This window comes from Cylas formicarius, unplaced genomic scaffold (assembly GCF_029955315.1).
Source record: "Cylas formicarius isolate icCylForm1 unplaced genomic scaffold, icCylForm1.1 PGA_scaffold_3__17_contigs__length_32017465, whole genome shotgun sequence".
Taxonomy (NCBI): domain Eukaryota; kingdom Metazoa; phylum Arthropoda; class Insecta; order Coleoptera; family Brentidae; genus Cylas; species Cylas formicarius.
Window position 1 is genome coordinate 12,956,860 of NW_026844326.1, and position 24,616 is coordinate 12,981,475.

Here is a 24,616-nt window from a genome sequence, read left to right on the forward strand (position 1 = left end):
CAGTCCCAAGCCCGGATAAAGGAGGGGAAATTTTTTCTGTTAAAAAGCTAATCACAAGCTTGGAATTGGAAATATACACAGACGAAACAAGCAAGGAAAAGACAACGCACTATGCCAAATGGAACATACAGAGTCTTTTTTAGATAGTAAACTAAATTGACAGGTCTTAATTAACGATGAAAAAAGAAAAAGAATCTGAAAATTGAGCAGGGAGTGTCCATCGTAAAATTCAGAAAGTTGCGAACATGAGAACTAGTCAACGAAAGAATGATAAGAATTAATGTTAAATTAGGAAAAAATGTGACTATATTGGGAATCTATGCTGTGAATAATGACGAGTTAGTCTATAGACTCATTTTTGAACAATTAAATCAAGATATAGGAAAAATATGAACGTCATGGAAGATAATACTTTTAGGAGACTTGATAGTATAGATATAGATAAATGAATTAAAGGCCGCGTCGTCGGAAAATATGAAGAGGAAGTTGATAATGACAATGGAAGACCTTTAGTAAACAAAAAATTTAATTGACTAAATTATCACAAGGCAAAAATATCTATTAAAATTAGTAGACGTAAGAGTACAAAGAAGTGCCTCTTGTAGCAGTGACCACTACCTATTGAAAGGAAAAATAACCTCAATTAATAAATCGAAAGAAAACCCTACTATACGAGAAAAAGAACCGCCAACCACTATGATTTAACACGTTTAGCTTGGAAAATGAAAGTACAAGGATATAATATAACATCCGACTGGAATACAAAGTACAACAATAATATAAATGAAGAATACAAATGCACATGAAATGTATACATTCAGCCGCAGAAGTCGCACTGGGTGGAATGAAGGTATTGAATACGAAAGAGACGAAAAGTGAAAACAATACATAGAGCATTCCAATTAGCAAAATCATAATGTGAAACGCCAGAGCGGTAAACCTGACAACACTGTTTTGAATTCTGCAAAATCCCCCAGGTATTCAATTTTATCATTTCAGCTTTGGCAAGTTGGAGATATTTCCCACGCTTTGAATTTTGACGTTCGTCAATTCTGACGGTCATGTCAGTGAATGTATTCGGTCGTAGAAAAACTATAGTATGCAACACATTCGGTAAACTTTTAAAGTCACTCGTTTATTAAACACTAGCTCCGCTCGAGTTAAATAAATTCGTGAGTCAAATGCCGTTTACCGCACTCGTTGCATAATATACTATCACAACTCGCTTTCAGCCAACACTTCAAACCTCTTTTTCACCCCATTAGAACTAGCGGCTTTAGACAATCATCATGGCAGCTGACATTTTTGTCAATTTGACAATTTCTAGTTTGAAAGTGGCATTTTTGGCAGAGATTACTGTTTTGAAACTGGAGGTTCATATATGAAATTTAGCAGGTAATAGCTGCCATGAAGCACATCAACTTTAAGATTTTTTTCTATTCCTTTCCTTAAAATACCTAATGATACACCGAGCTAGCATGCTGAAAGTGTAATTTTATCACGTTAGTTTCGTTTCCCATGAATCCGAGCCACTTCGGACATTTTCGGGATATTACCGCACGGATTTGTAAGCAATCGGATATTTTCGAAGATATTACCGCACGGCTTGAATTTTGACGTTTGTCAATTCTGACCGTCAAGTGAGTGAATGTATTCATGTTCGCTCTGTTCGTGCCAAATAAACTTGTCACAAATGCCGTTTACCTCATTTGTGGCACAATGTAACATATTCATCTATATTCTCAAATAGACGTATGGTCCGCCGACAAAATAAGGGGGAATAAAGATATACCATTCAACTTGACCTTTTGTATTTATTGGACTTTGTTGTTGCTTCAATTCAAACACTGAAGATTAGATGCTACCTTACAACAACACAGGCTCTGTTTTAATTTTTGCCTGTCGACCTTTTTGGAGTACTGCTTCGTCAATTTAGAATTCATTTCGAGGATAGAAATTATATTTTTGACAGTCGGTATTCTTTTAAATCAATGTTCCGGCCTTTATTTCGATTTTATTGCTTGGGTGGCTCCTATAGAACCCGAATTCTCAACAAAAAGTACTTCGAACTGAAAATGGAAAAAAGCTTACAATCAGTTTATCAGCATATGATATTTACACATTTGAGAGAGGTTGCAAAAAAAAATTTAAAATATCTGTAAATATTGTTACGCGCCAAATTTGATAAACGCCACTTTAGCTCCAATTTGTTTTGTCACCAAGGAGTCTTTAATAAACGCATACTGTAGGTACTTTTTCTACGATCTTTAGTTTTTGAGAGAACGTCAAAATACTATCTCATTGAATGCAACAAGCACTGGTTTAATAAATACTCTTTCCACTCGTGACTAAAGTGGCTTGTATCATAATTTACTATTAATAGGAGATATTCATAGCAAATAATTATAATTTTATTGTTAGAATCTAAATACACAAACATTATTCTTCTAACAATTTATTAATTTTTTATGTGCGTTCCAATTATAATTACGGTTTATTTGATAGTATTAACTCTTATTATTTCCAGTAGTACTATCATTAAAAATTTTTGACTTTTTAAAAGCAGCGTAGATTGTAAAGGGACGGAAAACAATAGAGAAGCTGAACCTAGGTAGACGTCGGCATCCTTATTCTCCGATTTAGGTTTCGCTTCGTACGAGAACCTTACACGAAACGGCAACCTTTAATTAAAAATTTACAATTAAATGTTTCGTAAGCAAATTTTTTCCAGAAGAAACCGGAACCGCGCAGGCAAATAAGGCACTACGGTCTGTTATTGCCTTGAACTCGGTTCCCCAAATCGACGGTCAGTAAACCGAAGAAACGATTTGGTGTAATTGCGATATCATTTGTTTCTGTTATAATGGAAATTAAATTACCTTTAACTCGTTTTCTGAACTAGGCAAAATCGATTTGGTTGTTTGACTTGGCTTAAGCCGCTTCCACGTCGTAGCTAAAGCTAGGAATACACACACAAAGTAAGTCTTTGGAGATATCATTTTAAACTCATTAAAAATCTATGGCCTGTCTCGACTTCCCAGATAGCACACAATATCCCCAGTATATCCGGTCAATGTCCCATTTAAGTCGCATATACGTTACCATATATACTATGGATATACCCTAAAATACATCCCAGGGATATCCTCTGAGTGGATAGCTTGTGGATTTACTGTACACGATATAATAATAGATGGCCTGAGGATATCCCCTTGCGCCACAATGGGAACATTAGAATATAAGAATTATATTAGATTTCTGGTGTTTTGGAAGACATTTTATCGGCAACGTTTTAGTGCACATCTACATCGACGTCAGTGTCGGCAAGTCCTAAAAAGAAAACGGAATCAAACCGCTTCATCAACTTGTTTTAATTATTTTTGGACACGCACGAGACAAGAAACGCTTTTTTAATAAAAATACCACAGAAAATACGGATTCATCTAAGTAAAAAAAATACAAAAACGTAAAAATAATATTTGTTTATAAGATCCCATTTGACAACACTATTCGGCTGCAACCAATGACGCAATTACTCGCGGTCGTGCCGTGTCGGGCTCGTTCGAGTCTCATTGGCTTCTCCCCCGTCTCGTCGCCCCCCTTCTTTTCAGCGTTGTTTTTGTTGGCGGTATGCGGTAGACGGCGACTTGCCGTCTATTTTGAGTATTTTGTGTGCTGTGCTTTCATTTCAGTTATTTTTTTGTGGTATTATTATTACTAATAATTCATGTAAGTATAGCTTTAAATTAAATCTCTTAGAACCAATAGGAAAGAAAAAGTACATCTAGAATACATACCAGATACTATGTGGGAAATGTACTACAAAAAACTGCTAACAGAGGATAGACCTACTTTCATTGGAGAAAACTCGGAGACAACATCAGACGAACAAAAGGATATAGATTTTAGCTTAGAAGAAGTAAAAATGGCCATTAAAAATAGGAAGTATAATAAAGCTGCCGGCCCAGGGGGCATTGTTCCTGAACTAATAAAATACGGATCAGAAAAACTATACCGAATGATACACCAAATGTTTCTAAGAGCAATAAATGGAGAACAACTACCAAAAGAGTGGACAACTGCATATATGACATCGATATTCAAAAAAGGCGACCGTAAAAATTGCGAAAATTACAGAGGAATTAGCGTAATATCATCTATGGGAAGACTATATGGAAAACTCGTAAAGGCAAAACTAGAAATAGAAATAAAAGGCAAAATTGGAGAAGAACAAACAGGTTTTACGGCGGGTCGATCTTGTATAGACCACATATTATACACTACAACAAGTTATAGAGAAGAAAATGGCTAAAAATAGAGCGGTTCACTTAGCCTTTATAGACCTAAAAAAAGCATATGACACCATACCCAGGGGGATACTATGGAAGGCAATGAAGACCATCGGATTGCCACAAAAATTAATAGAGACCGTTAAAAAAATGTTTGAAGGAAACCAAATATCTATAAAAATCGAAGATAGACTCTCAAAAAGCTTTAAAACAACAAAAGGGCTGCTACAAGGATGCTCCACATCACCAACATTGTTTAAAATATTTCTAGAGGAGATCTTAAAACCATGGAAGAAAAAATGTGAACAAATGGGAATTCCAATCAGAGGCGACTGTCTTTACACTTTAAATTTCGCGGACGCCCAAGTTGTACTCGACAAGACCTAAGTTACATGTTACGAAAACTGAAGGAAGAATATGAGAAAAATGGAATGGAAATAAATTTTTCGAAAACGGAATACCTGCCAACAACAGAAGATGGGGAAAACTACCTAAAAGTCGATGAAAATCACCAAATAAAGAGAACCAAAAATTTCAAATACTTAGGTTTCATAATATCTCAAAAAGGGACAACAGAGGAAGAAACGAACAGTAGACTAGGCCAGACGCGAAACTGTATCAGACAACTAAATGCAATACTCTGGGATAGACACATCACTCGACACACCAAATCACATATATTTAACACCATAGTACAGAGCGTAATGACATACGGCGCGGAAAACTGGGTGATCAACAAAAAATACAAAAGTAAAATACAGGCCACTGAAATGGAATACTGGAGGAGAAGTTGTAGAATTTCGAGAATAGACAAAGTATGAAACGAGGAGATCAGGCAGCGAATGGGTGTCAAGAAAGATACCTTAACATTGATTGAAGAAAATAGATTGGTATGGTATGGGCATGTAAGAAGAACGGACAGAAATAGGTGCATACACAAGATAACAGAATGGAGCCCCATAGGTAGAAGGAAAAGGGGTAGACCCAGAAGATCTTCGAGGGATGAAGTAGATGAATCTATGGAAAAAAGAGGTATCGGAGATGAATGGCAGGACAGAGATGGATGGAGGCGTAGGTTGAGAGAAGGGAGACAGCGACAGCTGTAAAAAACCCTATATATATATATATATATATATATATATATATATATATATATATATATATATATATATATATATATATATATATATATATATATATATATATATATATATATATATATATATAGCTTTATGGTAATATATAAGATTTGATAAATTATGAGCTGAACGAACCATTGTTGTGTAGTCTACCAACATCATGCCTTGTTTTTTATTATTTTGCTAGGTCAATGAGATGGCAAAATAAGGCGGCGGCAGCAGTTATGAGTTTGTAAAACAAGCTCTGACCCCGCTGATTTCAAATAAACTTTCAATGAAATTTAATTGGTTGGGCTTGAAGAAAAAGGAGAAATTTTCAAAATTAATATTTGGGAAGTAGGTATTGTTCTCTAAAAATAAATAGGAAGTAAATGTAATATAAATAAAGTATAAGAAATATAATTTAATAAAGTGATTACTGGACCGAGTCAAGATAAAACAGAATTTTTGTAACCTATATACCTATATTATACGTTTTAGATTGCATCTTCTTTGATTCTAGACTTCTCTTCGTATCTTATTGCTTAGTTTTTGAAAACATGCTTTTTGAGCAGTTAAATTTAAGCATACAAAACTAAACTAATTTTTTATTTAAGTAATCAATGTTAGAGAAAATCCCCCAGAACAAAATTATATTTTTAGTTATATAGTATAGTTAGTACATTTTTCTCTTAAAATGGATGCAAGAATCACCCCCCAAAAACAAAGTATTAATTTTAGGAATAATCCTGCACAAAGTTCAATTTTCACATTAAAATGGTTGTTGAGTTAATTCATGAAAACATTTTCCCGCTTGGAACATTTTTAGGTTGACAAATAATATTGCATGGAAATAGACCATTACTGTCAAACTGAAAAGTCATTATTGCTCTAGTTTTTTTTTTTACTCTCATGAAGGAGATCTTACCGATTAGGGTAATAAAATACATAAATTTATGCTTACATCATCATGGAGAATCTAGGATCACTTTCATGACAGCAAAATCAGGGTCAAATCAACCCTTTACTTTAAAGGCTGATGTAGGGATTTTTTAAATCTGTTTTTTAAACATATGAGATACCAGTCTCGTTCTTTTTATTTTTTTTTATAAAGTACAGACCTCTAAAACCTATCTTTCTCAAAACTAAAATATTTTCAGATGCGGATAAGATGGCAAACACATCACAAACATCAAAAGAATATGAGAATTCAATAGCTGTTTGGCTGAAAAGAGCTACTTTCACCAAAGAATGACAGAAAACCAGTCGAATATTAGTTATTCTTTTATAGTTTAGTTCAAGATATAGTTTCTTGACCTATATTTAAGATACTTTAGGTTAGCTTGTTTTATATTTTTACTGTATTATATAACTACAATGTGATTTATTAATGGTAATACCATGTCCAATAGGTTAATTCCATCACACGCGAGTACCAAATACTGGGATATTGGATTATTGGACATTACCTTTCCAGTATTTCTCATAGGATGTTGGAAATGACCTAATAAGTAAGGTGCACTGGTATATCTATATAAGATCCTATATCCTTACAATCGGATATACTAACGACGCCTCAACAAGTATAACTGGATATCCTTAGTATGTTCTAACAAACATCCTACGGACAGACGTATCTGATATCATGTGGACGTTCCCGATTAGTAACATCGTATATCCTTGAGACGTCTTAAGGATGTCCCTTAGCTGAAACAGTATATCCCTAGGATATACGCTATGTCCCGTGTTAGGGACGTCCTCGCCCTATTTGGGTTTTGACAGACTCTACGCCAAAAAATAATTAGACCTTCATACCTATTGAAACTGGATAAACCCAATAGCTAATAATTTATTCATTGGTAAGGGGCAAGGCGATCACATGTAGGCTGATATCATTGGCAGTGTTTGACCGTATGTTAGGAAAAAACTTCTTAGGCGTATAGCACTAATTTTTGTGTTAGGTCTAAATCACGAGGATTCAAAGAAACTTTGAAAGAAACCAGCCTATTTACAACAATGCCACTACCCTTGATAAATGATATTGTTAAAAGCGATTTAATTAATAATATTCCTGTTGAGTCCTGGAAAAATGAAGTATTTTATTTTTTAGCCGTCGTCTTAGCACCACTTACAACGCGGTAACCATCAACTACCACTTATAATATGAACGTCTTCGAGATAACCTACAAAAGCAGTAAACAAATAATGCAGATATCGTTAAATATAAATGAATTGTACTAAAAAGAAATTGAATACAAATTTCTGGGATATTTAGTGGACGAAAAAATGCAATCAATGAATGAATGAAATTATATTTTTTTTTATATGCTGTATTTTTTAAATATGTGTTCCTTATAAAGCCAATAATAAATGCCAAACTTAAATGCTTAAGTAATATATCGAAACAACCAAAAAATGTAATGTCCACAGTAGACAAAATGTCATCAAAATACATTCTTTCTGTTCAATTAAAAATATAATAACTTTTTATGGCATAACCAAATTCCTTACTGTGTTTCTCAGGTTGAATGAAACCTTTTTCATAGAGATAAAATGTTTTATTATAAATTATGAAAAGTTTGAAAAATATGATAATCGCGCAAAAATTAATGTTAAGTTACTTTATGAAAACAATCCAAAATCAATTTATCTCTAAATGGAGTTAGATATTTTGGCCGTCTAGACACGCCGTTAGGCAGTTTTAACTATAATCAATTCGTGGAACTTATATCCGACGTTATTAAATTTCGCACATTCGCATCGATATAATTAAAAAGATGGAGGTTGATTTGATGTGGTAAAATTCCATAACGTGGAAGACTGAGCAGACAATGTACGAAGCAGCTGCGAACACTCGAGCGAAGACCGCGTGAAATTAATAATAATTTAAAAATAATTTTGCGTCCCAGTTGGACGAACGTATCACTTATCATGCATGTCATACAAGTGCCGATGGTGGAATCGACTTTATGTATGTTTTTTATCAGACTGTCCTCGGCGGCGCTCTCAAACATAGAAACGCACATTAATTCCCCTCAGGTACTTGTTATTTCGGTTTAAAATTTGAGTCGCAGTATTTACTTGCGTTGTCTCTTGACTGCGAAGCAAATCTGAGCACCTCGCAAATTAATTGATCGTAAACATGGACTGTAAGAAGTATTTATAAAAAATGAATTTAAATGAGAAATTATAACTTAATAAACACATAATAAGTTTAATGCCATATAAGAATGCAACATTATCTTCAATATACACATCCTTTAAAAAGAAAGTCAAAACTTTGTGTTTAAATTTTCTTCTGACAAATATTTTAATAATAATTTTCCTTTATCCTTCATTCTCTCATCATAGTTATTTAAATGGAAAACTTGAAAAGGTCTTTATAAAGCTCTATAATACTTTCACAAAATGTTAAGAGCGATATCTTGTATTGCTTTTTATTCTGCGGTATTCTTGAGAATAGCGCATCCACCATATTATCCACATTTTGCGTTTAGCGCGGGCTAGATGACATGTGGATAGCATAGAATGCATGCGTTTTGTAGGCACAGTAATCTAATGTCAAGAAAGTGACGATACCGAAATCAACTTCTTCACACTATTTCTAACTGTCAAATCATAAACACCAATAGATATATAAAATTCACACGAACTGGCGCATCCGCCATAAAACCGACTCATGGGTGTCGCCCTCTCGTTACGAATTTCTGCATTTAAAACGACTTTATAATGCTAAATAAAGGTCTGTTTAGTTTTTGGCTACTTGAATCAATTTTGCGCTGAGTGCGCGTTCTTCGAGAATAAATAGGTTGTCTTTGTCTATCATTTTTATCTCGTCATTAGAATGGTGAAGAGATCGCTGAGTGCTTACTCCGCCATTTTATTCTCTTTTAGACTCAGTAAAACTAATCGTCGGACATACCAAAATTAGGAAATGTTTAAAAAATGGGTAAAACGAAAATAAGCTCAGAATTTCTGCCCAGGAAATGTTCTTCTGAAGGATTGTTAAAGCAATGGATGTCAAATATCTGTCACAAAATGAAATTTTTGGGTCTAGAAATTCCTATAGCACCCCGAAAGTGTAAATCATGTTGCTCCATAAAGCAATGTGAGGCGAGCGAAAAATCTTGCAATACCATATACTAATCGTTCTAACAAATAAATGATAAAAAGTCTATCATAATTTCAAAATAAGATAAGGAATTTTTCGCATCCAAATATTTCAAAAACTCGTGTAAAACAACTTAACATGTAATAATTGACAAAATCAACTCTTATTCTTTATGACAAATCATTGTATACAATAAAACACACGATGTTCAAATTAAATTTTAAAAATTGGAACCTCTTCATCAAAAACAGTATTGTTTATGTATGTAATTATAAACCCAAGGGCTAACCAACAGACAGCCTAGGTTGCCCAATTACAGGATAGCACATATAAACATAAGATAACACCTTATAATAGTATATTAAGGAACAAGTTCAATAAACACTGTTTTAGTTACAAGTTTCATATGGTACGAGCAGTACGCGACGGAGCAAGTGAAATTTGAAATTTATCAACGAGCATCTAGGACAACTAGTTTTTTGATATATTATTGCAAACCAGCACGAATACATCCACTGAGTGTGCCGTGTGACATATGCATCAGAAATGACAAACGTCAAGAGATCATGGATCTACCGAAAGCATCCGATCCCTCCTAAACGCGTGACTAAAATACCGGAAACGTCCGAAGTTACGACAGTGGGTAAAGATCTCGTGTTTCGTCGTTTTAATTATAAAAAAGGCTTTTGCGATTTTGGGAATGGAACTAGAATTGCGCTAAACAAGATTAATACAACAAATGGAGAGCAACGGACGTGCTTGAAAGTGAACCGCAACTTTAAAACGGATGGAGTAGTTTTTTTACTCAACACACTTATCATTTTGCATTGCAGCTTATAATAGTTACTTTTTTGCCATTCCGAAGTCATAATTATGACCTCCTAAATTTCACGTTAAGCGTGCGAAGACGAAGTTTGTAACTGTAACGTGAGAACTTTGAATCTAAACGAGTGGTTGAACTGAAGCAGTTATAAACATCATTATTATTAATCCAACAAGAATAATGAAATTGTAGACTAGAACCTTGTTTTCAAGTAATTGTTCTTTTAGAATGGAGTTAAAGTTCTTGTTGAATTCTTATTAGTGAACCACTATTTTTGTCACTCCGGCAAAAATTATTTTTTTATTATTCTTGAACATTCTGTAAATGGATACCTATTGACTCGTATACTAATCTGAAGCGGTTGTGTAAATAATGGATAAAATACATACAGGATGATCAATTACTGCGAACAGGTTACTATTATTATTAAAGGTACAAGAATAATGAATATAAAAATTTATGAATATACAAAAATAAATATTTCAAAGTAAAATAATGCATTTTGATTTAGTGATGTCTGCTGCGTTGCCACGTTTTTTAGAAAATATAGTAACGAAAGACACTACGAGACACTACAAGACTATACGTTTAGAAAACATTTTTCATATTTTTCGCTTTTCTTTATTGATACTGATAAACGTTTTTATTCATTTTCATTTACATTTTTAATATAACAAAGATATTCGCATAAACGAAACACCCTGTCATTATTCGAATATTATACCTTTTCAAGATGCCATATTAATAAACGGAAGACACTTTACTGCTAATAAACCATTTACCAATACAGATAGGTATTTTTATTTTAGAAGTGTCGACACCTTGGAAATGTTAAAATCATTTGCACTTTGGTATTACTGGTGTTACTTACAGTCATTATTTGTTGTGTTTAGATCGTTAAAGAAAATTTCGATGACGGAATATAGGAGAATAACGAACCAAAAAGAAAGTGAAGGTAAAATTTATATAATACTTAAATTTTATCTTTAATATCGAACAATAGCACATAGTGTTTCGGCGCATTTAAATTTTAAAAATACTACTTTGAAAAGACAACTTTGAAAGTTGATTATAACATTTCTGCAGCTTTAACGCAGCATATAAAAAAAACCACCAATATATTATATTTATTATTGACGACTAATTTCATTTAATATGCATTTATTATTTATATGATTACAATTGTACCGTACGCAATATAACATAATGTATTCATATATTTTGTGTCTCAATTTTTTTACTACTAATATGAACCGTTTTGATTTATTACATTAATAGTATTACTACATTCATCGTGTGTTGGACTACACTAATTATTATAATCGGTGTTACGCATGGTATTCTGTAAATATAAATAACAAAATGTAAAAAAAAAACAATGGTCGTAAAAAAGTATCGTATTAACACATTGATAAACTCCTTCAGTCAAGCGTTTATTAAACTCGTGACGAAAATGGAGGTTATCAAACATATTACATAACATACTTATCTTTTGTATTAGCAAGCATCCATTGCTTCAATTTGCTGTAATTCTTATTCATATTATTTTTGATTTTTTTGTTATTGTTAATTATTCATTTAAATGGCCTCTAAGAAAATTGGAAATTTGTGTGCCTTTAAATTCTCTTCCTTCGGGTTGCATAGAACGAGATACTAGTATCCTCAATAGTTTGATCTCGCATGAAATGCTGTTTACTTATTTTGTAAAATGTTTTATAATTGAAATAAAGACTTTATTTTTACTATTATCAAAATAAATTATGTCTTTTTCACATTATCATTGTCTGTATCAATAAAAACATTAGATGTTAGCTTTGTTCATTTAGTAACATATTTTGTTCAAATTTTTATTGTCTCTGTTTAAACCTATTAAATTTCTGAAAGTATGCTTCAAAATATTTTTGTCTAAAATTTATGCAGATCTATAGTTTTTGTAATATTAACATTATTTTATTTATAATATTAAATAAGAGTAATTCTTTCTGCTTCAAGAATATATTTTGTTAATGTCGATATTTCGATCCATTTTTCAATGCACGGAAACCCGTTTTAAAATTATAAAGGTATTTCGAAAATTAAGTTTTACTTTTAGCTCCTTGCATCTTTTTAACGACTAACATTATGAACAAAGCCTTTTTTGATGTATATTCTAATCTGCTGCTCAAAGGCGGAAAAGTTATGGGAAATCCTGGAAGATCTTAAACGGCACGATCTTTGCTGGTTCAATCAAAACTAAACTCGGTGAATCTGCTCCAATCGCACCCACCTCACATCAAAACAGGATGGAAAGTTAGGTTAGAAGTTAAAGAAGTAGTGTAACTATACCTAAAACATCCGCTACTTATGACGTCATCTCTTTGACACTGAGAGCAGCTGCAAAACGAGTACTGGGAAAATTGCGACGTGTATTGGCTTCCTGTGTCAGTACTGTGGATGGTTCTACTCAAACGTGCGCGAGCTTTGGAAGTCAAAATGATGGCCCACGTCCTATGCAGGAATAGGAGCACGCGACTGCTTGTCTCTTTCTGATACCCGCTCTCTGATTGGGTTGCACGCAGAGCGTTGCCAGAGTTTCCCATTATATAGCAAAACGGGAGCTTATCTGTCACATTGTGGAATCGTTGGTTCTGAAAAAAGCAATAAAGTCACTTGTAGTTTACAATTGGCGATGTATTTGGTCGACCTACAACAAGTTTGAGCTTTCCCTTACCCCTAAGTTTTATAGGCAAAAAGCGAAATTTCTGGATGACTTGGAAACACAATAAATCAGAAAGTTCTTCATAAATGCAAATTCTTCTTCCTCAAATAGAGAGCTTAAAAAAATGTCCTACTAAACCAGTTAAAGCATCCAATAGCAATCCATCGAATTTATAGTTCAGCACAAACCATGCAAGCAGCTGCAGAATAAATGCACCATCCGGCCACAAAACTAACTGAATTGAAAAAAACGTCCCACTCTAATAATTAAATAATACCCAGCAATAATAAACTGGACAGATATATTTAAATGGTCATATCAATAAACATCAATGTTTCTGCACAGATCGCAGTTGGTGAGTAACTGTGGCTTGATTTTTTGAATTTATGAAGTCCTCAACCTAGGGTAAAAGCGTTGATGGTTTACGGGGTCATATATTATATCTGCCATCATTGCAGAAAAAAGATATCCATGATACCGACATGTGATATTTATTTTTCAACGATAAAATTTTACAAATGTTTATCCCTGTTGGAGCTTGTTGCGCCTTATTTTTTATAGAGAACAAAAATGAATTACCATATTTCTCCTCCATTAAGCTATAATTCATTTCATTTTTTCATTGGTAGGTACACTAGATTCTTCTGTCATGAAAATCAATCACCATCTGTTTTATACCACAGCTGATTTTGATTGATTTGGTTTCCTGTTAATTGGGACACTACAATAACCACACTTCTTATGACGCCCAGAAAAAATAAATTAGGAAAAAATGCATTTTTTTTTTGTTTAACGATAAAAGTTGCAGTGAAATGTAATCAAGTTAAAATAAAAAGTTCAGCCTCATTAAACAATCCGATGTGTTTTTGGTAGATTTTAACAACTGGTGGTATTTTGACGTTCAAAGGCAAATTTCACGCACTGGTAGCTGAAGAAATGCAAACAAAAAAATCCTTATTCCTCCTTTATCATTAATTCTAATACGCGAGCGTATTGCCGTCGTCGCGTTTCGATTTTAAATTTGCTTCAAGAAACTGAAGCACGCAACGTCAATAAACGGGAGAAAATAATATTATAATGAAGCGGTAAGCGGTCAAATCGGTCTCATATTACACGCTATTATAAAGTGTGGTTTGCTTTCTCTCGATTTATTTTTAATCTAGGTTGTTTACATCAGTTACGGAATTACAACAAAAGGCGAAACGTCAAGCCTTCCTCACAAAATAATTGATGCTATCAACCATCAAAGAATTTAACGTACTATGCACAAGACTTTTTAAAGTGCTAAAAACCATCTTCATATGTTAACTAAAAAGAGGTTTGTGGGTTGCTACAAATTTTGAATGAAGAGCATAACATGAACATAACAAAAATTATCTCAAGCTGCTTAGGAAAATTCTAGTATTTTCGGTAAACAATCCTAGCGACTCTTAATATAAAGCATTGATTTTTTAAAATTTTGTCAATCAATATAATTATTTTTCTGTCTGAAAGTTTCTTGAACCGTCTACATTTGCTTTTTACTTATAGCTTTAAGCTGTTACAGCCAATGAAGTTAAGTTAAAGTTTAAAAAATAAAACAATGTAATTTCACCATTTTCGAGTCTCACAGTTTTTATCCATTTGCAATAAATTCAAATGAAACTTGCATGAGTATTTCATTCTCTCTTAATTGGTGGGTGTTTAAATTGTTTTTGTAACTTTTTTATTTATCTTCTGTAGTATTGAGTGAACTGAGTGCTTGTTTATTAAAATTACCCCTAACTTGAAATTCTTTATTATTAAAGATAAATCAATAACCTGAACCAACCATTTATAAGTATTTTAGTACCTTTCTGAAATGAAATGTTTCTCTTTTCCACAAAAAATTTGTTTACTGACAATTTCTGAAATCTGATGCGCAAAAATGTTTTTGGTTTGCAAGAATTTAAATTTTTGCAGTTTTCGTTGTAATAAATAAGCAAAAATATAGTATGCAATAACTTTAATATTAGCCACTTAAGTAACGAGTTTGATTATTCACGAGCGGAGAGAATATTTGAAAAAGTTTATCAACGTGTTGCGTCTGTATACGACCATTAGTTTGTAAGTATATTTTTGCCAAATAGCATGTGATGCGACCATCAGAGATGAGAAATTTCAAAATACCATCAGTGGCTAGAATTTATTGAAAAAATCCGATCGCTCCCGAACCCGCTGCTAAAGTACCGAAATGACTCGCCCCTGTGGGCCAACGAATCTGAATTCTCACTATAGTAGAGAAGTGAAATGCGATGTTAAAGTTTCCATTGGAAACTGGACTATTTAACATAGTAAATATGAAAATGTGACCATGAAGATAAATATATTTTCATTTTTGAGACGCACAGTACACCGGACTAAAAAAAATATTTACCAAAATTTGACAATCCCGTATTTCAAAAGTAAAAACTCTGTATATTATTATTGAGCACATTAGCATCAAATGTCAGATTATGAAATAGAAAACACCTTTAAAATGAATGAGTTCCAGCGTTTGCTTTCCTCTTTAATTTTTATTTAAATTTAATGCTATTAATCTAGTGGACTAACATAAATTCTGGCCAGACAGTAATATAAAAACATTTTTAATTAACATTAAATTCCAAAGCAAAGTTCAAAAGTAATGATAAAGAAGACAAATAGGTAATGAAAGCGACGCAAAACTTCTATCGCTGCGTTTATATTAAATAGAACGAACGATGTTAGAACGAGTTAGGTCTTAAAAGCTAATAATACAATATATCAAGTGTCGGACAAACTTAATATTCTCAAGACTAAAGTTTAGAATCCATTTATGCACCATGGAGCGGGTTCAGGAATATGAAACAATTATAGGTAAATGAAATGGATTGTTAGCAGAAATTTTTTAAGAAAAGCCAAAGGAAAATTGCTCTGCAGAAGGCTAGCAAAGAGTAGTGAGGAATCAAAATTCTTCGTGAGTGTTTTTTGATTGCCGCAAACGTGTAATTGGCACGGAACATGAGGCCCTCCATATGTGTTGCCTAAATCATACCTGTAATTTTCCTAATGCAATGATAATCTGGTGTTGTCTGACAACTTCAGGATTTCCTTGTTTGAGGCAAATCAGTCTTTTACCAGCCATGGAGAAGTAGAATTTTGGAAAAAGATATATATTCCAGCAAGCGCGGCTTGACCAAAATCACAAAGAAAATTGAACCCGTAAATATCGCTTGTAGCCCTGACCTTAATATAATTGAAGCAGTATATCATTAAATGAAACAACCAAAATTCCTCAAATTTTTTTCTCCTACGTAGATCCTTAGTTGTGTCAACGCCCAACCATTTGAGAAATTAAACTTTGTGCTTCGCCTCAAAATGCAATTGCTACACGAAATTGACATTTTCCTTATTAATTGAAGCTTATAAATTAATTAATTGTTTTTACTTTAAATAATTGTTAGAAATTTAAATAAAATGTCGAAATACTTAGTTTTGCAAGTTTGTTCTCCAGCTATATATTTGTTAGGTAAATGGTTTGCTTTTGATGACATCGCTAAATACTTGTGGATTTCTGAAACGATCGATCCATTTAATTCCGATAAGCAGCGACAACCTCAATTTAAAGATAAAAAAGTAATAACTAACTACCTACGAATTCAACGTAAACAAATCCGCATTCCACAGCAGAACATGCACTCCTGAAGGCTCATTTCACCCGCGAAACACCGAACAAAATATAACACGCGCGATATGCCGTGACTCTCGTCATTCCGTTTACTTCTTTATACGTGAAATTTATAGAAGATCGTGGCGAACGGGTCCGTCGCATAGAAATGCAGCAGCCGAAGCAATGCCCACGTCTAGGAAGTCGATATACTACGGCGGAGGCAGTCAATGTGTTATGTAAGAGGAAAATGTTATCTTAGTCTGGGATGGTACGTAAAAGGAGTTGCACGGTCGGTCATGAGCCAGCGCTGCGCAACGTTTCCTTAAAGATTAAATGAAACGGATCGGAAGCTGTGAAAATGGCTATTTGTATTCATAATGATATGTTTATTGAGCACATCTGCTGGCCGCCGGCCATTCTGTGCCATAATAAATTCAATGGGGAGGGTTTCTTTTAAAATCGTTAATATGCACTTGACGGGGACTTGATATACAATAGCCATGCATAAATTAATGATAAATTTAAGCAAATTGCTAAGTGTTTGCAGATAACTACGGCGAATTTATTGAGGATTGACGATTTCACTTAGAGTTTTTGCAGTGCAAATTGACTAACGATACGCTTATTTTCGAGAAATGGCTAGCATAGAAACTTCACAGCAAATTTGAAATATCAATACGACAAAACAGAATCACATAATAATAAAAAAAAATCTAAAAACAAAGACTGAAACTTCGTTAAGGAAGTCATCAATATAAAAGCAAATATTGAAAATATTCTCAATGAAAAGTTCATCAGGAACCCGCCTATCGAACCATTTTAATAACCGCTCACCATTTTCACTTCTGGTGTTATAATACAGAAAGCATATCGAATTTCGCACCTCCTTCACTCCTTATGTAAATCTTATTCAAATTGTCCAAGAGATCACTTGAAATAATTTGAACAGTAGCGATCGATTCTAGAACAACAAATTAAAATCCGGATTTGCGTTTAATACATTTAAACTGGGCCTATCAGTAACCTTGAAGTAACATAAAAACAAACTTACATTCCTGCTTTTTGGCTCACATCACAGAGAAATTGTACTTTCATTAGAAAACAATGAAAAAAGGAAGAAAGAGTAAATTACAAACATTAATGCAATATCCTAAAGATCTCACCAGCCATATTACAAACCGTAGTTTCAGTGCGTCTTTTAACAATATATAAAAATGGTACAAATTATCTAGAGTTTAAAATTATATCCGACCCAAATTATTTATTTAAGATTTAATCACCTACCAACTAACCAAAAAAGTAGCAAGTTTTTGATATTACGTATATTCTCTATTTACAGAGTACTCTTGCAACTTCCAAAAGTATAGAAATATCCAAATATGAGTTGTGCAATGAGGGAAATGGATGCCAAGATCTTCTAGAGGAGACACAGAAGCTGAATTATTATTGTACAAGGCAAGTGGCGGCCCTCAAACCTGCGCATTCAAGATTCTTTGATCAATATGCCCAATCAAGAGAAATGTCAACTAAGATATCAACTTGTCTTTCCAGCATCAAGTCCAAGTGTGATATAAAGCAGGTTGTTAAACTACTAGTTACTGTTTGGCGTTTGAAAACTAAAATTGTGCATGACACGAAACATTCGCAGTCATACAAATAACACACGTGGGCAAATGCCCAAACTGATTGTTAATCTGATTACATTTCTTAACACGTTTCTGGCGGTCTTTGCCAGCTTTTTCTATATAAGTGATCAAGTAAATTTCTGTACCATTTCTTATTTAATGCCATGGAGCTCTGTCAGACTTGGCCTTTTCCGTTTTGTGTTGATAAATTCAAACCCGCCTTAATGTTCAACTTGCTGGAATAGGTTGCTAAAATGATTTTTAATTTATTTCCAAATATAGCTTTTAGTAATTTTGCTCGCAGGTAAAACGCGTTTGCATAGGAAAGAGGAAATATTTTTACTTAATAATACGACTGATCGACCAGGCTAGTTTGCCCTTGAGTGCCCCTTTAAACAATGCTAACGCCAAAAATACTTCAAAAATTATCATTATACCTAAATTTCCAAATTTGGAAAACCTAAAAACGCCTTAAGATATTTCAATTCAATTCCATTTTAATAACCGCTTGCCATTTTCATTTGTAATGTTATAATACAGAAGGCACAGCGAATATCACACCTCCTTCATGTATATCTTATTCAAATTGTCCAAGAGACATCTAAATCTTGACGTTAATGAAGTCAAGAGTACTTACTCATTGTTTGTTTGATGTCAAGTGGGCTGCTTGTTAGCCTTGTTGCTTGCTAAGTTGTTGATTTAAAGCAGGCACAATCGCTTATTATTCTAATTGTTTATATCCAATGGAACGATTTATTATTTTAACTAATACTTACTAGAGAAAACTTTGTCCCTAGTTAGTGCCAATTTCATTGGATTGGTAAAAAAAGCAAACCTTTTTTTTATCAAAACACCCAGTGTTTTACCTCGTACCATCAATGATGCTCTTTCAAAAATAAAACTATAGAGCGGAACATGGCTGCTCGGCACAGTTTGTTGACTCCATGGGATATAAAAATGTTTGGATTTTATTCTAATTAGATGAGTTCGCTATATCTCCGTTACAACAAAGTCGGAACTGGTTTACTAATTAGTTGTTTTACGATAGCCATATTAAAGTCCTAGAATTCCGAGGCAAATATATCAGTTACTGATTGGCATTCATATTTCAGTTTATCCGAACGGGAGCTTCGACTGTTTTGGTCTACATCTGTCGTCATTCTCAAGCCATTGAACCAATAATGCGTACCAAGTTTAAATTAATATTGTTCTAAAAAAGTAGACCATGGATGGGGTATTTTTCAAAAAGTGCATTATCATTTTATTTTTCGGATTTTCGAGAGACTTGCCATGAATAAAATACTTTCTATTAATTAAGCAAACACTAAAAAATGAAAATGTTACAATTACGATGACATTTATGTTTTTGCTACTTTAATAATTACTGCGGTAAAATATTCATTTATTTTTATCAGTGAGTCATTAATGTAGCTTGTATATGACTTTATTCGCACTAACAGTTTCCCATTTTGCTTGAATAATATTCCTACTCTGCGAAAATGGAGATATTTTCAATCTACAAACATCTTATCAATTTAGAAGAAAATCGCAATATCCTTCGATTTGCAGCAAGCTTTTGACGTTATAAATATTAATATTTTACTTAATAAATTGGATAGTTTTGGTATTCTTAAAAATGGTTTTAAATGGTTAGACATTTTTCCAATAATTTAACTCAGAAAGTGAATCGCAGGGACTGAAACAAAAAACAAACAACTTGTTAGGAACCAATTTGTTTATTGCATCTATTGTACGTTTTATCGTTCGACTTCTGTTTCCTTTAATCTTGTCTGCATTGACATGATTTTAGAGCAGCTCGTCAATTTTAGTAGCGAATCGTTCTATAGATACGAGTTAATTAAAATACGAGTTCATTAAAAACATCCCAAAATAGGAAGCAACATATATAATATAAAGGCCAGCCCTATTGTTGTTGCTTATTAACGATTTAAACCTAAACACTACCAGTTTTAATTTAGAAGCCTCGAAAATTCTCTACAATTATCACAGAATAGTTTAAAAAGAATAAATCAATTCTAAATAAAAAATAAGAGCAACATACTTGTGTTTAGGACAAAATAGTCGAACGAAATGAGATCATTACACATGGAGAAAATAGGGGAACCAAAATTTTTAGGCATTTGTATCAATAAACATCTTGATTGATGATGCCATCAACAATTTTATAAAAAAAATCTTTAACTCACTATTTACATTCTAGTTATTTTCAGATATATGAACCAAGAGTCACTTAGAAAAATAGCTTGATACGAGTTATTTTTACTATACCAAAAGGGTAATTTGAATAATTATGAAATCAAGAAAGTTGCAAATCTAGGTTTGGAAGCGTACATGTACACTTGCATTAGTCGAAGAATCACTTCATTATATGTGTACCAAATTGTTTAATGGTCTCTCAAATAATCTTTAAGAAATATTTGTTTACAGGAAAAGTTTAAATTAGATCTACAAAAATTGTTGAGAAACTTAGTTTCTTCTTGTCTATATGTACATTTTTAGGACATCTTAATTAAGTTAATTAAGTGATTAGGTAGTTAACTGATTAAACAAAACTAAAATGTACTGATCTAAGGGGTTGAACATTGATATTTTAGTCCCTCCAAGGCACCGTTTTAATGTCATACTAATATAGTTTGCAGATGCAAAAAGTAAATATTATTATTATATAACTGGAGAAAATTTTAATGTTGACAGTTATCAAGCATGATTTTTATACGAAATAAATACCTTTCAGAAGTCATTTGGTGTGAATTTGTATTTTCGCTGCCAAAGTAAATACCAATCAAATTATCATTTCTCTAAAAGTCCATGCCTGTCTCTAGGTTAAGAGTTTACTAGTCGCGAGCAAACAGTGTTGACCGTTCACATACTGCACCGTTGACCAGGACAGGAATAAAATACCGCGAAAACATCCACTTAGCGCATACCGGGTTTTTGTAGTACCATCCACAAAGGCGGCTTTGTCGACGCAGCGTGCTTGCAAAGCGCAACACAACAAGGAAAGTTCTTAGAAACGCGACTTTGCAACATTTTCATCCGTTTTACGATAAAATAATTTCGTTTGCAAAATAAAGTTTTGCAAAAGTTAGTTTTGGCAGTTTTTTAAATTTAATTTTTATTCATGTGAGCAGCATTTCTCTACAAGGAGTAACGTAAAATTACAAAACGATTCCACTCGTTGCGATGTATGATAGTTACAGTCATCCAAAATATCATGACTTGCTCCATAGCACTACCCAATGACGGATTGATATATTGATAGTTTGGGAGAGTAAGATTTTGCCTGTTTGTTACTGAGACATAAGGGATCTGTTATGACTCCCTCCATAGACTTACTTAGGTTTCATAGCACCGGTAGTGGCTCATTGGTGCAGTTTGATGTCTCCCCTAATTATAAAAACGCACTCTCGTTGGCATACGACGTGTGGGGTAGTTTACTCTTCTTCTTTTCAGAATCTGCATTCGGTATTTTCTTCCGCTCTCCTTAGGCTTAGATGTCTCTAAAGTCAGCAGCAACCTATTAATACCATTATTCTTACATATTTTACATATTGTTACAATATTTGTCCAGTCTCGCTCTCCATCATTGCCTGGATTATTTTTTCATCTATTTCTGATTCCTGATTTTGCAACAGGTTAAGACACCTCAAGAAAGTCTTCTGGTTAAATCGTGCTCCTCGGAAAATCTTTGTCGGCGCTTTCGTTCCCTTGATCGCCTTTCTGTCTTGGTATCCCATGATGGCATGGCTTTACTCTGACATGCTATCTCGTTCAATACCTTCTGACAATGCGAAACTAACTTAGATGTTGTTTTGCCTGATTGCATAGCTTGTCTGTCGATGGTGCATGCAAATGTATTCAGAAATTCCGGACGACTTCCAAAAAATTACGGTAAGAATTCCAGCGAAATTCCAAAGAATGAGAAACTAACCAAAACAATTAAAATGTAAAGTGTACATACACTCTTCCATTTGCGGTTAAAAATAAACTTCATTTGGGAATACTCAAATCCGATAGCACGATTAAAATGTCTACTAGACTAAATGTTATACATACGGGGAACTTAATGTTGCTAGTAATATATACCTTTTACCTACCAACTTTTACAATAATTTTCCTTTGACTTGAAGGTAATGCCGAAGAAAATTGATTCGCCACTTATGTTGATGTAGAAAGAAGAGGGCATGGGCAACGTCGTGCATTTTCCAATTGGATCCTACAGATGAAGGCAAATGACCAATAAATTTTGCAATAAAATCATTTTCATTAATGAGGCTCATGTTTACTTAAACGGTTACGTATCATCAACAAAATATCCGCTATGCTGACGATGCGGTCTTAATTGCTGATAACATACAACAACAAGTCAACCAGATAGGACAACAGAGCAAAACTATGAATATCAAGACCAAAAAAACAAAATTTATGATTATCTCTAGAAACCTAAATATGTTTGAAAACTCCACCATAACATTTTAAGCAAAGTCCAAGGAAAGAGTAGATAAGGGGCATCTGGCTTTGCGAAGAATGAACATCAGACAAGGAAATAAAATGTCGCATTGAACAGGCTCAACAAGCATTCTGGAAGTTTCAAAAGGTGCTTACCTGTTTCGATTTTGACCTTAACCTAAGACTTAGATTCATTAAATGCTATGTGGCTGCACGCAGAATCCTAAAAATACCTTGAGCCGCGCCAGCTAACAAACGAAGAAATCCTGACACGTGCCCAAACAACATGAACTGTTTGAATTTGTTAAGAAGAGTAAAACGGCATAAATGGCATATATAATGCGAAACAACGAAATACTAATTCTTGCATCTGCCGATCGAAGGCAAGAGAGAGATCGGAAGGAAAAAAATGTATTGGCTACGAAATATCACACAGTGAAAAGGGCTACGCGATGTACAGTGACACCGCAAAGAATAGAAAAGTAATGAAAAATGTCAAAATTGTCGTACCTGGGGCAATAAAAATCCTAGAAAAATCTACGAAATCTCCATGCACGTTGGGCGCCAAAAGAGCAATAAACCAAAATTGTTTTAAATTTATTACACGTGTCACAGTTTGGAGCGGGTTTTGGGCTGAGAGTATCATTAGGCCGTACTTTTTTGAAGATGAAGATGAATGGAGAACGATACCGAACAAGGATTGATGTTTTTTATTGGATGAAATAATGGACATGGATATAGAGAATATGCAAATATTCAGGAAGGTGAAACAGTAAATTTATGGCGTGCACATTTTGGAGATTTATCTCCAGGAATAGGGACGTAAATTGGTCACCAAGGTCATGCGACTTGCCGCCGCTAAATTATTTTTTGTAGGGCTATGTAAGAAGCATAGCCTGCGAAAATAGTATGCAAACAATTCAACAATTAAAAGAAGAAATTAGGAAAATAATTCATGCTATACCTCAAGACATGTGTTCAGCAGTAACAGAAGGTATTTTATGAAACCTATATTTTATTTTTTACCAACATTATTGGAATACCCTTTAGATCCAAAACCAAAATCAAACGAGTTTGTTATTTATTTGTATTACTATTAATGCAGGGCTAGCAATCTTGCTCTTTTATCGCCAGCAGGTTTTCGTCTATTAAGTAGGTAGGTAAGAGTGTTCCCCATCCGGCATTAACTTTTTTCTATATACAGGGTGTTCCTAATTGGTGAAGGGCCTTTTTGATCTAATTTTAAGAAAAAACTTTATTAACCTATTTAATAAATATATAACTTTACAAATTCACGGACGAAAAATTTTCAGTAGGGTTTTTTGTTTTATATTATCTAAGAAATTAATTATTTCTGTACATCAAGAGAAATTTTGAAGAGCACAGCACTTGGAAGGAAAAATATATTTAGCAAAGTTCACAAAGATATTTTCTTCTTGGAAGTTTAAGAAAACGTTTTTAGGGCGCTGATATGACACCTTGAAAGAACACCCAGTATATTTATCATTTTCCACACTGGATGCATGTCCACAATGATCCAAGCTATCTTGAAGCACTATTTTATATATTGTCAATTGCTGTGAAGCACAAGTTGTGTACATTTTTCCCCTTTTAGCAGCTCGTCATAGATATACCTTAACTTTTAATTTTTTGATAAATTATGTAACCACGTGTGGGTTGGTTAGTTTAGATCTAGATAGATTATATTAGTTATAATTATATTTTGCAAAAAAAAATCATTTGGTTATTAAACATGCGTTTCAGTCTCGGGTAAAAGCCAAATATTCATTCATTCATCATAGTCGAAAGAATGCTTTCGAGCTACTTTACAAA

The 24,616-nt window shown here is 33.4% G+C and overlaps 1 protein-coding gene across 1 annotated transcript in view; it reads right to left on the reverse strand.

The window, feature by feature from the left end:
* Positions 1-16,724, reverse strand: part of LOC132698967 (uncharacterized) — a 65,124-nt gene extending 48,400 nt beyond the window's left edge. Inside the window, exons 1-2 of the mRNA XM_060665316.1 lie at positions 16,674-16,724; positions 12,667-12,968 (exon numbers count right to left, since the gene is read on the reverse strand). Of these exons, the coding sequence (XP_060521299.1) occupies positions 12,667-12,920 (254 nt within the window). The 5' untranslated portion in view covers positions 12,921-12,968; positions 16,674-16,724. The remainder of the gene's footprint in view (positions 1-12,666; positions 12,969-16,673) is intronic.
* Between the last annotated feature and the right edge of the window lie 7,892 nt (positions 16,725-24,616).